The 14,815-nt window shown below is 43.2% G+C and overlaps 1 protein-coding gene across 1 annotated transcript in view; it reads right to left on the bottom strand.

The window, feature by feature from the left end:
- Positions 1-14,815, bottom strand: part of ush2a (Usher syndrome 2A (autosomal recessive, mild)) — a 387,029-nt gene that overhangs the window by 198,771 nt on the left and 173,443 nt on the right. The window contains exons 37-38 of the mRNA XM_037541699.1: positions 13,868-14,030; positions 728-910 (exon numbers count right to left, since the gene is read on the bottom strand). Of these exons, the coding sequence (XP_037397596.1) occupies positions 728-910; positions 13,868-14,030 (346 nt within the window). The remainder of the gene's footprint in view (positions 1-727; positions 911-13,867; positions 14,031-14,815) is intronic.

Here is a 14,815-nt window from a genome sequence, read left to right as displayed (position 1 = left end):
TAAAAATCACTATTAGCATGCTAATGTCTCGGTAGCTAGCTCGCTAACTTTCCCGTTCCACCTTAAATAGTCCAGCAATTCTGATGCCTGCAGTGCCAGAATGTAACTGCTGCTCCATTTAAGGTGGAACGGGAAAATTCTAACAAGAATCTGGAGAATCTCTGACTTCAGCTTCATATCACTGAAGAATTAGGGGGGGGTGATAATAAATAACTGCCCCCCTCTTTGAAGGCGTATGATCCCTAAATGTAACTAAAGCCCAGCAGTGAGGAGCTGAACTTTCCCCTCCTCTGCTGTCCCTGCAGACGGGCAGGGTCGCCTACAGAGCGGCGCTAGTAGCTGTTAATGAAGTGATGCTCTTTTATTAGAGGGTCTCATTTCAGAGGAAGATCTCAACCACTGCCCTGTAGCTCAGGAACAAGGGGCGACACTTGAAAACAGGTGGGGGTAAAAGACCTTAATCTCTAAAAGTTACCTGACAGAAAGCTATACCATGCAATAGTTTGAAACTGCTGCCTGTTGCCTGAGACAAACTGTATTGCTGTAGGCTTTAGGTAACCCCTGCTGTAGGTAACCCCCCCCCCCCCACCAGCCCCCCCCCCCACCAGCACCCCCCCCCCCCCCCCCCCCCCCCCGGTTACCATCACAAACATCGTAAAACACCAAACGACTAACTCCTATGTTTTGATCAAGATCTGAGTGGTGCACGAGCGTGTGGCGCACTTACCTGCAGGGGGGAGTGAAATGCTGGTGGGGGCGCTCTCCACGCAGCCCTGGCTGTTGCAGGCTCTGACCTGGACGCTGTAGTTGGAGTAGGGAAGGAGGCCTCCTACAGACACCCAGTGGCCAGCTTTACCCGTACTGAGCTGAGCTCTGGTCTCCGTCACTTCCACACTGCTTCCGTTTTGACCTGCAACACAAACAGGTGATCACAAGATGATCTTTTCCAGCTGTTTTGATTATTGCAACATTAAAAACAACAGATAGCTCAAAAAAAATCAAACTGAACTTATTTTATACCAGAAGCAGCACGGCGTGGTCTATAAAGCGTCCAAACAAGCCGGAACTCGCACGATTCTACTCGTTTGATCAGTTGGTCTTAGTCTTCAAACATTCCCTCAGGTGTTTTCCTGCTCTGTTGACATCGGCCCTCTGCGGATGGGACTGGACACCCCTTCTCTGTGAGGTACCAACCTCTTATGATCCTTTTACACACTTATGTAATTATGGCTGAGGCTAATATTAGTGATAATTTATAATGTGTAAAATGTGCGGTAGTTGTGCTCAAATTTTCAGTTTCAGTACCAAATAACGTAAGAAACAAATGCTTTATAGGTTTTATTCAGGGTCCTCGATTCCCGGTACCCATCCCTAAGAGATACATGAGTAGATCTCAACACAGAAGCATCAGGGCAAAGGAACAGCTGTTCTTCTGCTGTTCATTTATTTATTACTTCCACTGACCATTAAGCACAGACACTGTGGAAAAACAAGGCTTTCCTAAATCAGACGGAGAGATGTGTTTCAGGTGGTGCATTGTGTGTGTGTGTGTGTGTGTGTGTGTGTGTGTGTGTGTGTGTGTGAGATGCACGGCGCCCTGCTGACACAAGGAAGCCTAGGCTTTAGCTGTCTGGGTCTTAATCCAGAAATGGGGATTGATCGCTTGTGCTAACCCAGACATTGATTTAAAAACACAGGAAGCTGCCCGGCAAGAAAAAGAAAAACGAAAATACCATTTCATAAATAATAGCAACAAAAGACGTCTTGTTTGGGTAGCGGTCGCGCGCTGTCAATCTGGTGAAAGCTTTATAAGGAAATGTGTAAAAAGAAAGAGGAAGGAAATGAAAATCTATAAACTTTCACAATGATGCTTCACTGTAAGACCAAATAGAAAGGATCTTTCCAATGAAACGCTGTTTGGGCTCACTGCCGTCCTGGCAATCCTACGCTCACAGTCTTAAAAAGCACCACCCCATACTCTCTCTCTCCGACACACAGGCTCGTAAACGCCCCTTAAACTCACACACACCTCAACCCTGGACAGAGCACGCAAGCCATGTCTCCACTCAGGCACATGCATTTGGGCACATTAACCAATAGGTCAGGAGTCAGGCCTCTCAGTCCCCAGCCACCACCACTTACTGTAATGCAATCGACCGCAGGATATACGGCCCTGCTTGCAAATTAAAAGCGAATTAATTTCCTCCAAGTTCTCACCTCTCTTCTGGACCAGATGTGCTGCTGGAGAGAGAGGGGGTGGGAGGAGTGTGTGTGCGCGAGGATACGTGTTCTGAGTCCATAACCCCTCGCCCTCACCCATCTCAAGGCTCTGAAATGTGGTGGTACTATAAAGAAATCAATAGACATGAAGTGCCCCAGTGACTAAAAGCACATCCACATGCTATCACTCCTCCAGGCTTGTGATCAAACTCTTAGCCGCCACAGTCTAGTAGTGGTCAATAGTCCAGTACTATTACTCCAAGAGCGGGTGGTGGGTCACAGTCCATTTCAGCAAAAAGTTCAATAAGCCCATAGACCACGTTTGTTGACATGTGTGGGTTTACATGCCTTATTGTGACATGACAACCTTCCAACCTCTCTTCATCCCTTAGAATTAAACAGGCCTGCGTTTTCACTTCGCCTCTCACGCTGATAGCTGTGCCTTTAAGGATGATGTATGTAAACGACCTCTGGTTTGATTGCTTTTTGAATGTGGCACAGTACGAGGCGGCCAGTCTAAAACTCTCCTTATAACTTCAACTAGAATGGGCGGGGCTAAACTGCCATAGGCTGCATAGACACCTAAGTTTGTATCCATGAGTTCAAACGCAGCTTGTCAAATGATTTGTTTAGCTGATTTTCTAAGGGAAAGAAAGTAAATAACTGGACTTTATTTGATCTGATGTTCAGTAAATGGTGTTGAAATCTGACCGAACTGGACTTTATTTGATCTGATGTTCAGTAAATGTTGGTGAAATCTGACCGAACTGGACTTTATTTGATCTGATGGTCAGTAAATGTTGTTGAAATCTGACCGAACTGGACTTTATTTGATCTGATGTTCAGTAAATGTTGTTGAAATCTGATCGAACTGGACTTTATTTGATCTGATGTTCAGTAAATGTTGGTGAAATCTGACCGAACTGGACTTTATTTGATCTGATGTTCAGTAAATGTTGTTGAAATCTGACCGAACTGGACTTTATTTGATCTGATGTTCAGTAAATGTTGGTGAAATCTGACCAAACTGGACTTTATTTGATCTGATGTTCAGTAAATGTTGTTGAAATCTGACCGAACTGGACTTTATTTGATCTGATGTTCAGTAAATGTTGGTGAAATCTGACCGAACTGGACTTTATTTGATCTGATGTTCAGTAAATGTTGGTGAAATCTGACCGAACTGGACTTTATTTGATCTGATGTTCAGTAAATGTTGGTGAAATCTGACCGAACTGGACTTTATTTGATCTGGTGTTCAGTAAATGTTGGTGAAATCTGACCGAACTGGACTTTATTTGATCTGATGTTCAGTAAATGTTGTTGAAATCTGACCGAACTGGACTTTATTTGATCTGATGTTCAGTAAATGTTGGTGAAATCTGACCGAACTGGACTTTATTTGATCTGATGTTCAGTAAATGTTGGTGAAATCTGACCGAACTGGACTTTATTTGATCTGATGTTCAGCTGTCGACTGTAGATGCTGATATTCCTACTCGGCTACTTCAGTAATCAGTACATGGCTCTGAGTCGTGATGCAGGTCAGACGTTATGATGTTCTGGACCTTCGCTTGAGGAGATTCTCTCTAACTGGACCTTATTGAACTTTAATTAAAGACCCCTGCTCTACAGAGACCACACTTTCACAAATTTTAATACATAATTACTATTTATTCTCCAGGGAGTGTTTTGGTTTTCCATCTGAATTTTCGTGACCAAATTGTAAAGCAAATTATTCAGTAACTGCTTGAAATAAATGTAAATTTTTATTTATTTTTGTAAAAGCTCCTCAAATGAACAGAACATGTGTTTTATGATCTCCACACATCACTATACACTCATAATTCACTGCTGAGAGCCAGAAATCTCCGCCGCTCTTTGTGTTGTTCTCTAAAAGTGATGTTTCCAGAGCAGATCACTGAAGAGACGCCGGCTGTTTATAGTTTAGAGCCCAGATTTGGGGAAAAACGGGTCGACTTTCAGTAGAAAAACAAACAAAGTTCAGCTTCTTTTATTATAAGGGTTTAAAATGACGTCACCGTCTATTAGACTGGAGAGAAGAGCTACAGCCTCACACGACGCCCAGCTTCTGAATGGAGCTTATGGAGTATGAACATTATGGAGAACATGACCGAGTGCGGTTTGGACCCACCGGTGGTCCCGAGGAGCTGAAGAGGTTAAAACTAAACCATTAAAAGTGTGGCCTATGCCAAAGCTACAGTGTATTATATGTTTAGTTTTATATCTTTTTCCACCAATACGTTACACCTCAATGAAACGTCCACAGGTGTGTAAAAGTATGCAAATAAATTGGTTTTCATAACATCACAAAAACAGTGAATTCATAAGGAGCCGTTTTTGCAGCTTAGTTTCTATTCTATTCTGTTTTTACTGTGAAAACAAAAAGAATTTCCTTCATAAAAGCAACTTTACAGGAGAAGGAGTGAAGCTTTCGCTCCATCAGTGATGAAGCACTGTGATGTAGAGGTTTGACCCCTGTGGGGTTCCCACTGGACTCGCAGGACCCACCACAGTACCTGGCTGCATGGGACTAATATTCAGTGCTGTGTGTGGGACCGGGTGGGTAACCAGCCCACTGCAGGAGCAAATCCCGCTAATGAATGAATAGCCTAAATAAAGTAGAACGATCACTAAATCATATATGTAATATATAACATATATATGCCATATAAAATGATAACAGTGAATGAATTAACTGCAAAGCAGTCGATCATGTGAACAACATGCAAATTCGGATTCTTCGGTCTGACGGTCACAGCTGTGAAATAATAGCCGCTCTGTGGTTTAATTCTTTACTGGGAATAAATGACATATGGTAAAGTTACTTCACAGTGAGCCCGATGACCATGGCTACCATGTTATTTCAGCAGAGAATAACGTATTTGTGAATAGACTAAGCGAAATACTGGACATCAGATCGCCTTGATGAAGTATGCAATTGGGAGCGGGCCATAACACTTCAGTTGCGGGTGGGGGCGGGATTAAATCCTGCAAGAGAGGATGGGAGTGGGACTATAAAACCAGTCCCAGGCAGATCTCTACCATGAAGCAAAAAATATTTTAACTAAGATTTTAAGAAGATTTACACACTTGACTGAATTTACTAATTAAAATGAGCAAAAAAGGAAATAGGCCATTTAATAAAGTCATGTAAAAAGCCAGGCCTCTAACAAGGCTGAACAACACTGGGAGAAAAACTCACACTGTAATAAGTTTTCATAGTAAATATTGTAAAATTTCTTACTACCTATGAGGAATTAAGGCAGTAATTGAGCCCTAGCAACAAAAAACAATGTTATAATCATATAAGCATGGTATGGCATTGTTTGATGACATATGTAAAACAAAGTGGTCAGTAAAATGCAAATAAAGCATAGTTTGCCTTTTAATGTAAAAAAACTGTACAAAATAAAATTAACAATAACTGATAATCCCAAAAGGGCGGAATAGTTAATATATGTTTTTTCATTGGAGAAGCTCAATGAATATTGACTGTGTTAGTGAACATCGGTGATTGGCCAAGATGCTGACAGAAAAAGGTAAAACATTCAGTGACTGGTTAGAGACTCCTGGTTAGAGATATCAGTGTTGATTAGGGCAATTATTCCATAACTCGCTCATAATTCACAAAATCTATATGGTATATAAACAGTTTCCAGTGTACCCATCCTGCTTCTGGAGTTTGGAGAATGAATTGCCGATCCATCTTTAGAAGGCGTCTTTATTCCTTTCTCCTAGAGCTAAAAACATGCAGCCAACATGTGCTTTATTTCTAGAAAAAGATAAATGGAAGGGTTTGGTGACTAAAGAATATATCACAGTTAAAAAGTCACTTCCCCCCCTCCAGCTCTACATAAATCACCGCACTAGTCAATATTTAATAATGCTAGCCTTGGTCCGCAGTCCCTTGCTCACCCCTGTCATGTGTAATAGCTCCCACTCCGATATCTCAGACATAAAAGGCTGGCTTTACGGCAATACTAACATGTAGAAGGGGTCATTACAGATCGACGTTTCCCTTAATCTGTGACTGCCGGCCACCGGCCAATAAATTCTCCAGCAGTCCACTGGGAGAAATCGGCAAACTTCTGCTTTTGACTTCCCAGCGGATAGTGCACGTGTGCTGGTCAGTTGACTTGACCCTGAAAGGCATCAACCCTGGTCTAGACACTCGTGCACATAAACCCCAAACACCAACAGCAGCAATCTGCATAAATCTGTGGCAGAGTAAGGGTGGGCGATATGACGATATATCGTATAATATAAATATAAATTATGCCACGTTTAGCTTTTATCATGTTCTGCGCAGAGTTCTCCGGGCCAAAGCTCACCTCGGACGCAAGGCGCAGATTTCCATCAGTGAAAGGTTCAATAGCTAACATCCGTCATGGTATGGGGTGCATCTGTGCCCGCGGTACGGGGGGCTTGTGTACCTTTGAGGTGGTTTTGGGATTTTAGAGAAACATCAGTTGCTATTAAGACGATGTCAAGAAGTTCCTGCATGTCTCAGCAAGACATCGCCAGGCCTCATTCTTCGAGTGTTACAACAGCGTGGCTTTGACACACAGTGCGGTGCTTGACTGGCTGGCCTGCAGTCCAGATCTGCCTCCTATTGAAAATGTATGGCGCATGATGAAGAGGAGACTGTTGAGCAGCTAATGGGCAAAAATTCCACTTGCAAAACTGCAACAATTATTTCCTCAGTTCCCAAACTTAAAAAGTGAAATTAAATTTTAGAAATGCCTCTTTACCAACTTTTTGTGAAGGCGTTGTAGACATTCAACACAGTTTTCAATGTTTCAAATAAAATTAAGTTGGTCAGTGAAAACACTGGAAATCTCTTCTTTGCACAAACTGATTTCTGGTGATTTGGGATTCTGTGCCAAATGGAAACGAAAACAAAATCCAATGATGTGCAAATCATTTAAACCCTATATTCATTTGAAAATAGTACAAAGACAACAAATCAAATGTTGAAACTAAGGTTTTTTTATGATATGTTGTCTTTGTTCCATTTTCATTTAAATACAGGGTTTAAGTGATTTGCATATCATTGCATTTGTTTTCATTAACATTTTGCACAGCATCCCGACTTTTTTGGAAATTTTTTGGGGTTGTACTTTTGTCAGTTATATAAAAGGTCCAAGAGAATGAACAAATCACAGATCCTTGTTTCTACTGCATGTTTCCAGAATGTCCCAACTTTTCCAGAAATGGGGATCGTAATTAAATTACCGTGATGAAATATTTTCACCGCAAAGGACAGCGATCCCGCCGAGATCTCTGGAAAATAATGGCAAAGTAAGACAGACTCTTCAAAGGCAGCTCATCATTCAAACCACACGTAACGTTAGCAAAGCAGCACTGGCAAGAACGGACAACAGCGAGAAAGGGAATCGAGCCATTCCAGGAAAAAAGGCACTACGTTTTTTTCCTCTCGCTACTTTCCTTTTTGTGCACTCTCGAATCAACCACCCCCCCCCCCCCCCCCCCCCCCCCCCCCCCCCACACACACACACACACACCCCCACCCCCAGCCCGCACATCATAATCTCAGCTTCTTGGCTCAGAAGAATACTTCAAAGCTCTCGCACTATGAGAGTGGAGGGGGGTGGACGTGGCAGGCTTTGAGAGAGGTCACTTCCATCGGCTCGCGTTTCCAGATTACAATCTTGAGTCACTAAGCTGCTCGTCCTACTTGTCGGAAAAGATACTTTTAAGTCCACTCGGCGGTGGGTGCGATGGACGGGCCAGAAGAGTCTGCTTCAAACAGACCTGGGAGATGAGGATGTCCATAGATATGTATTACAGGGGAGGTGGGCTAGTATACAAATACAGCCCACTTCAGCGGCAATGGGCGGCGAGCATGTAAGAACAGTAAAGAGGCAGGAAATAGAGACGGCTGTGGTATAATCAATAAACATACACACGAAAACACGGCTTGGCTCCTGACAGATATACTTCACAATCGCTGCTCAGACTTGAGGGCACAGATACTGTTCATCAAATGCATCAAATGTTCTCAGTGGTGACCGGTCTGGACTGCAGGCAGGTCAGTTTAGTACCTGGACCCTTTTAATACGGAGCAGTGCTGCTGTAATACAGTCAGAATGTGGTTTTACATCATCTGGCTGAAATAATCAAGACCTCCTCTGAAAAAGACGTCGTCTGGACGGCAGCAGATGTTGATAAAACATGTTTATATCATTCAGCTTTAATGGCGCCTTCACAGATGAGCAGGTCACCCAGGCCATGAGCACTAATGCCCCCTAAACCATCATGAATACTGGCTTTAGGACTGAGCACTGATAACAAGCTGAGTGGTCTTCAGCCCAGAGGACACAGTGTCCATGATTTCCTGAAGAATTTCAAATGTTGATTCGTCGGACCGCCGGACACTTTTCCACTTCCCCTCAGTCCATTTTAAATGAGCTCAGGCCCAGAGAAGGTGGCAGCGTTTCTGGATCCTGTTTATATTTGGAGTGGTGACCCCTCCTCACCTTTATTTCTGAAAGACTCTGCCTCTCTGAGATGCTCTTTATAACCATGTTACTGACCCGTTACCAATCAGCCAGGTGTTTTTTTTTTGTTTTTTTTTTTTAAAGAATTACCCAACTTTACACTCAGCCTTTTGTTTCCCCTTTTTTGGAATGTGTTGTTGGCATCAAATTAAAAATGGGTAAATATAAAAAAAATACAATAAAATGTCTCAGTTTCAACATTTGATATGTGGTCTTTGTACTATTTTCAATTAAATATAGGCTTAAACGAATTTGCACATCAGTGTTTTTTTTTTTATTTACATTTTGTGTCCCAACATTTTTTGGAAACGTATTTTAGCCACAATATATTTTGTATTCAGTCTGTATTGTTGGCTACTTTGGGTTTAGTAGTCTCTGACTTGCATAATAGCGTTACACCATAAATATCTTCAGAAAACAGCATAACACCATTATTATCTTGAGAAAAATTCGGCTGATTTTAGAGGCATCTTTAAACTAGAAGACAGATCCTTAAATTATAGAAATATCAGTGCTTCATTGCCAGGAATGTTGCCAGTACTGGTATGCCAGTGATGCCTTAATAGTGACCATTTTAACTGGCCAGCTGACACTGAAGGGCCAGACATGATAAGAATGCACGTCTGGGCACATCCCCTCTAAACCCACCCCCAAATCCTTCTTGTTTACAGTCTTTTAATGTCCAGAGTAATCGTAAGAGGTTCTCTACACACAACACATCTGCACGCTTACCTGGAGCTTTCCAGCCGTGCGAACGTGCACTGCGCTCAGGGGCTAACGACAGGGTTAGTGTTCACAAGTGCCTGGTGTCGCCCACATTTAGGCCAGAATTTCTCAGCGCTCTCCCCACAATTACTCGTTAGGGTTTGGTCCCATGTGACTAATAATATTCAAGCTTGTGTCAATACAAACGAGCACCAAGAAACGTTCGACTTACTGCAAAAAGAAATGAAGAGTAAATAAAAGACTGGCTCAGTAAAGACAACAAAAGAGCTAACCTCTATATGCACCTACACTGCCCACACACACGTCACAGCCGTCTACAGGTACCCAATAAACATGAAAGCACTCAAAATTAGGCATGTTGAAAAACAACCAATCTGGCAACCCAACACAGTTTCAATTCTAGTTTATGTATGCGCAGTATCAGGATGGCTATAGTATGAACTATGTCCATCAAAGGGCCTGACTGATTGCCTTGTAAGCGATCTGGCCCAAATATTATAGATCAGGCAAGCTCAGCTTAATTAGACGCTGACGTAGTAAAGCAGCCGTCAACAAAGCAACCTCAATTTCTGGATTTCCCACAAACAAGCACATTATAGGCCATAATTTGCTGATGATAAACAAATATGCACTGCAGAGAAAAATTCCAATTTATTCTTGTGAGCTGATCAGGCTAATGTGCACACACAAGCACACACACACACACACACACACACACAAACACTCATACACAAACACACACACATGCATACTTACGCACGCAAGCACATGCAAACACACACAAACACACATGCATGAAACACACACACACACACTTATATGCAAACACACACGCACACATACGCACGCACACATACGCACGCACACATACGCACGCACACACGCAAACACACACAAACACACAATCGCACGGAAATACACACTCATACGCAAACACACACGCATACATACGCACACACACATGCAAACACACATGCACACAATCACACAAGCACACACACACAAAAACACACGCATACATACGCACGCACACACAAGCACATGCACACAATCACACACACAAACACATGGTGCGCACACACGCACACACACATACACACTCACCACTTCTGGGCAACACTGTGGGATTAAATGAGTACAACTGGTCAGCTGTGCAGATGAACTGTTGATTAATGGAGAGAGAGAGACAATCTATTCTATTGGTTGGCAGTCAAAAGGAAAGTGCTGACACAGAGAGGTGTGGGTCAGTCCTTTCATCTGAACCAAGCTGGAGACAGACCAGGAACAAAAGGGAGAAGGAGGGGGCACACACCAGCGCCAGCTTCAGTGCCTAAGTGGACAGGCCACAAGCACAACGTCCAACAGGCTCTCAATTACATGCAACTGTATCACACAAGTTCGCTCACACGCATCTGAGGCCTCGTGTCCTAATAATGGCCAGTTTTGGTGCAATTAGTCAAATAATCGGTTAAAAGTTCCTGAATTAACTTTACGCTGGCTTGATAAAGCTCCTGCTGTGAACAGGTGGCGTTGAGGCGCTGCTGTTATCCCACATGTTGCTACGATGTGGAATCCCAGGTAGTCACTAAATTTCCTTCGGGATCAATAAAGTATCTATCTATCTATCTATCTATCTATCTATCTATCTATCTATCTGTTTATCTATCTATCTATCTATCTATCTATCTATCTATCTATCTATCTATCTAAGGTGTGGCAAGGCTGTTGCCATGGTGACCCATCCACTACAGAGAAGACACTTCTGTACATTTTAATGCACTTTGTTTTTTTTTGTTTGTTTATTTGCTGAATCTAAGACATTGACATAAAATAAAATCTAAAATGCAGCCTTGTTTATAGTTTTTAGGCACATTTTATATTTTGTGCTGTATTTTTTTCCCAGTATGTTAAACTCAGCAAATAAATAGAAACCATGCATTAAAACAGCAGTGAATACGTACAATGTATTATGTATTATTTGCACACAATGCAAATTCAATTTAAATCATTCTTGACCAATTAAAATGATGCATTTTTTTTTATCTGTGAGGCAAATTAGTTCATAGAGCTAGGCCTTCAGCTCAGGCAATAAAAAAAAGTGTCAAAACAAGTTAAAAAAAAAAACTACAATAATACTAATTTCTTTTGCTGTCACTTTGGAGTTTCTAAAAGTATGTAAGCACTATCCTAAAGCTGGTGCACGTCCCTTGGCTGTTCTAGATTAAACATAAACATTAAACTGTTTTATTTAAAGTGTATAAAAGGGATTTTCTAACATTTCGCTTTGTATGTTGCAGTTTTACTGAGACTCAAAAGTAAAGAGCCCTGCTGCTGTTCTCCATTTCTAATACCTGACTGAAGCCTGCTTAGAGAACCACTGGTAGTCACAGTCAGTGGCATATCTAGTACTTGCAGAAGGCCTAGAGTCTTTTTTCTCTCATGAAACTGATTATAAATATTTACACAACTGGTTGATGCCACACTCAGTTCAAGTCCAGAGGCTTTTGTCATCCCATTTATGTGGTAGCAGTTGGGAGAGCAGAGAATCCCAGACGACCCTGTCCACCTGCGACTTCCTCCAGCTCACTCTGGGGTTCTCCGAGCCGCTCCCAGGCCAACTTGGAGACATAATCCGTCCAGCGGGTCCTAGGACGACCCCGGGGTCTCAGCCCAGTATGCCTTGCCTGGTACACCCCATCCTGATCAGATGCCTGAACCACCTCAACAGGCTCTTCTCAATGTGGAGTAGCCACCCTGCGTAGAAAGCTAATTTCCATCACTTGTATTCGTGATCAAGGTCCTGGATCAGGGCCTTGCCATGGCGGAAGGGCAAGGCTGGTCTAGGGATCTTCAGAGCTAAGCCGTGTGGAGCAATATGCTCCTGGTAGGGTCGCCCAAGGTGAACAGGTGTGGAGTGAAGAAATCCTTCACGGCAAAAGGGACACACAAAATTGTGTACCCTGCCCAGGAGAGCCAGGCCTGGGGGTAGTTTTCCTCGGCAAGTGCCTGGTGACCGAGGAACCTGATAAACTGGTCAGGCTCAGCCCGAAAAGGCAACATGTGGGCCCACCTGCAAGGTCCAGCAAAGGGGGTGGGTGTTGCAGTGCCATATATGCAGTAGGAGATGGCAGGGAGGCTCTTGGTGGCACAGACCCTTGCGGGAGAAACTGGCTCCATTACTACTTACTACTAATACTGGTTTAAATACAACAAATACAAAAAACTATGATGGTTTTATAAATAAAAGGAACATGTTTTCTGGAAATCATTAGGCTTTCTCTGAAGGCCTAATAAGCGTAAGTGTTCCCAGCTGCTTATCAAAGTATTTTGCTTTCTTAGTATATTAAAGTATTCTGGAATCTAAAAGGGGTTCACATAGTTTGTTACTGTTCAGTTAAGTCCATTATATTGTTTGGCCTTTTTAAAAGCTTGGATTACCCAACTAATCATCAAAATATATTCTACAGGCACAGCCTTAGATGCTTCCCCATCTTGCGTTCCCAGCTGATCAGGTCAAGGAACTGATGATGAATCAACACACAGAAAGCCAAAACTGCCAAATATCAATCTAAAGTCTAAAGTAAAAAGATTTTTGACACAAATATACATGATTTAAGCTGCTTTCCTAACACAAAAGAATAAAGAATATTTGCAAACTCTTCTTTAGTGCATAGTTTATCTATTTCTTCAACATATCTGAAAAGAAAACATAAAACAGCATTTGGACACTAAAACCCGCGGAAGCGCGTTCTCTGTAAAGGATCGCTTCATTTATTTTTCACTTAGAAAATCAACAACATGTGAACAGAGGCACACAGACTCTGCAGACGACTGAACATGATGCATAAGGTTGGGAAGAGTGCAGAGAAAACCTTCCTCTGTGTCTCTGTGTCTCTGTGTACATCCCCATTCGCAACGCCACCGCTGGCATTTATCTCCAGGCTATAAAGGAGCTCGGTCAGGGCCGGCGGAGGTGAGTGGCAGGGTTGATTTCTTCTGAACGTGCTATTACACTCTTTTTAACAAACCTGTCCACTCTCATCCTGCCGAGGATGAGGAGCGCGGGGCACGCAGAGGCCGCCTCCATCTCTCTGCTGTCTCTCCGCCGCCCTCTGGCCCTGCCGCGGCGCCCGGCAGCCGGCGCGAGCCAAATGGGGGCCGACAACAATTCATTTACGGCCATTACTGCACGGCAGCGGCACGCTAGGGTTCACTGCCCTTTTTGCATACTGTGTGTAAACAATCATAGGGAAAATGGCTGGAGTCAATATGGGTGATCAGAGGCAAGCGGGGCGGTGGGGGCGAGTCACATTCACTCAGAGGCACAGAGGCGTCGGAGGGAGAGATAGCTGTGGAAGCATTTGGGTGAGATTTACCTGACGGCTTGGAGAAGGCTCCGGTGAAAAGGACCGAGTAGGTCAGGTTGCCGTTGGGCTTGGCAGGGGAGTCCCACTTCACCCTCACTGCCCGAGGGGTCTCGTTCAGGATTTCTATGGGCACGCTGCCAACTGGGGGCATCTCTAAGGTCCGGACCTCCGCCTGTGAGGGAATGACAAAGAAACTGTAACATACTGATGAACAAAATTGAACGGTTTGAAATGCTGAGCGCTCTGTAGTAGAGACGGCACTTTCTTTTCAGACACTGCTGAATATCATCTGATACCGATACCAGTACCTTGAGTAAAAGTACTAAAGTATTTGCCTTCAAATGTACTCAAGTATAAAGTAAAAGTACTAAAAGAGTAATTAACTTAATGCAAATTAGTTCCAAGTTTAAGTTGAATAAAAACTGGCTTTAAACTCAGGATCACAGATGAGCTCCTTTACTATGTTGATCTGTAGGCGTCTGTTCATAAACATAAACCAGCCCAAACTCATTTACTATAAAATGAAATGGTGTTTGTAGAAATTCAGAAAAAAGCCGCGTCAGTCTCGACTGCATATGTGGACATATTTCTATATTGAGCTCTATTTACACAAAGTTAGGTTAGTTCATCATTTATGTTGAACAGACTCTCCCAAAGTTTTACGCTGCTGCGCTGACGTTGAACCGCGTGCTGCACTGGGTCGGTATGACCAACAGGTCAAAACCAGCTCTAAACAAAGTGACCGCTGGGCCCTGATTGGTGCCCACTTTTCAGACATTGCTCTCTGGGGCAAGCTATGTAGTGGCGTGTGGGGGTTTTAGTGGGTTTCCAGCCGTATATCCCGCCTTCTAGATGCCGTTTTTCAGGAACGTTCTTGCTTATTTCAACAAGACGATGGCAGGAAACGTTCTGGACAGGCTGCAGCAGCACGGCTGCGTAATCAGAGAGCGCTGGTGC

This window comes from Pygocentrus nattereri, chromosome 10, assembly GCF_015220715.1.
Source record: "Pygocentrus nattereri isolate fPygNat1 chromosome 10, fPygNat1.pri, whole genome shotgun sequence".
In the NCBI taxonomy this organism is placed as follows: domain Eukaryota; kingdom Metazoa; phylum Chordata; class Actinopteri; order Characiformes; family Serrasalmidae; genus Pygocentrus; species Pygocentrus nattereri.
The sequence above is the reverse complement of the archived record's forward strand: the minus strand, read 5'-3'. Positions and strand labels throughout refer to the sequence as shown.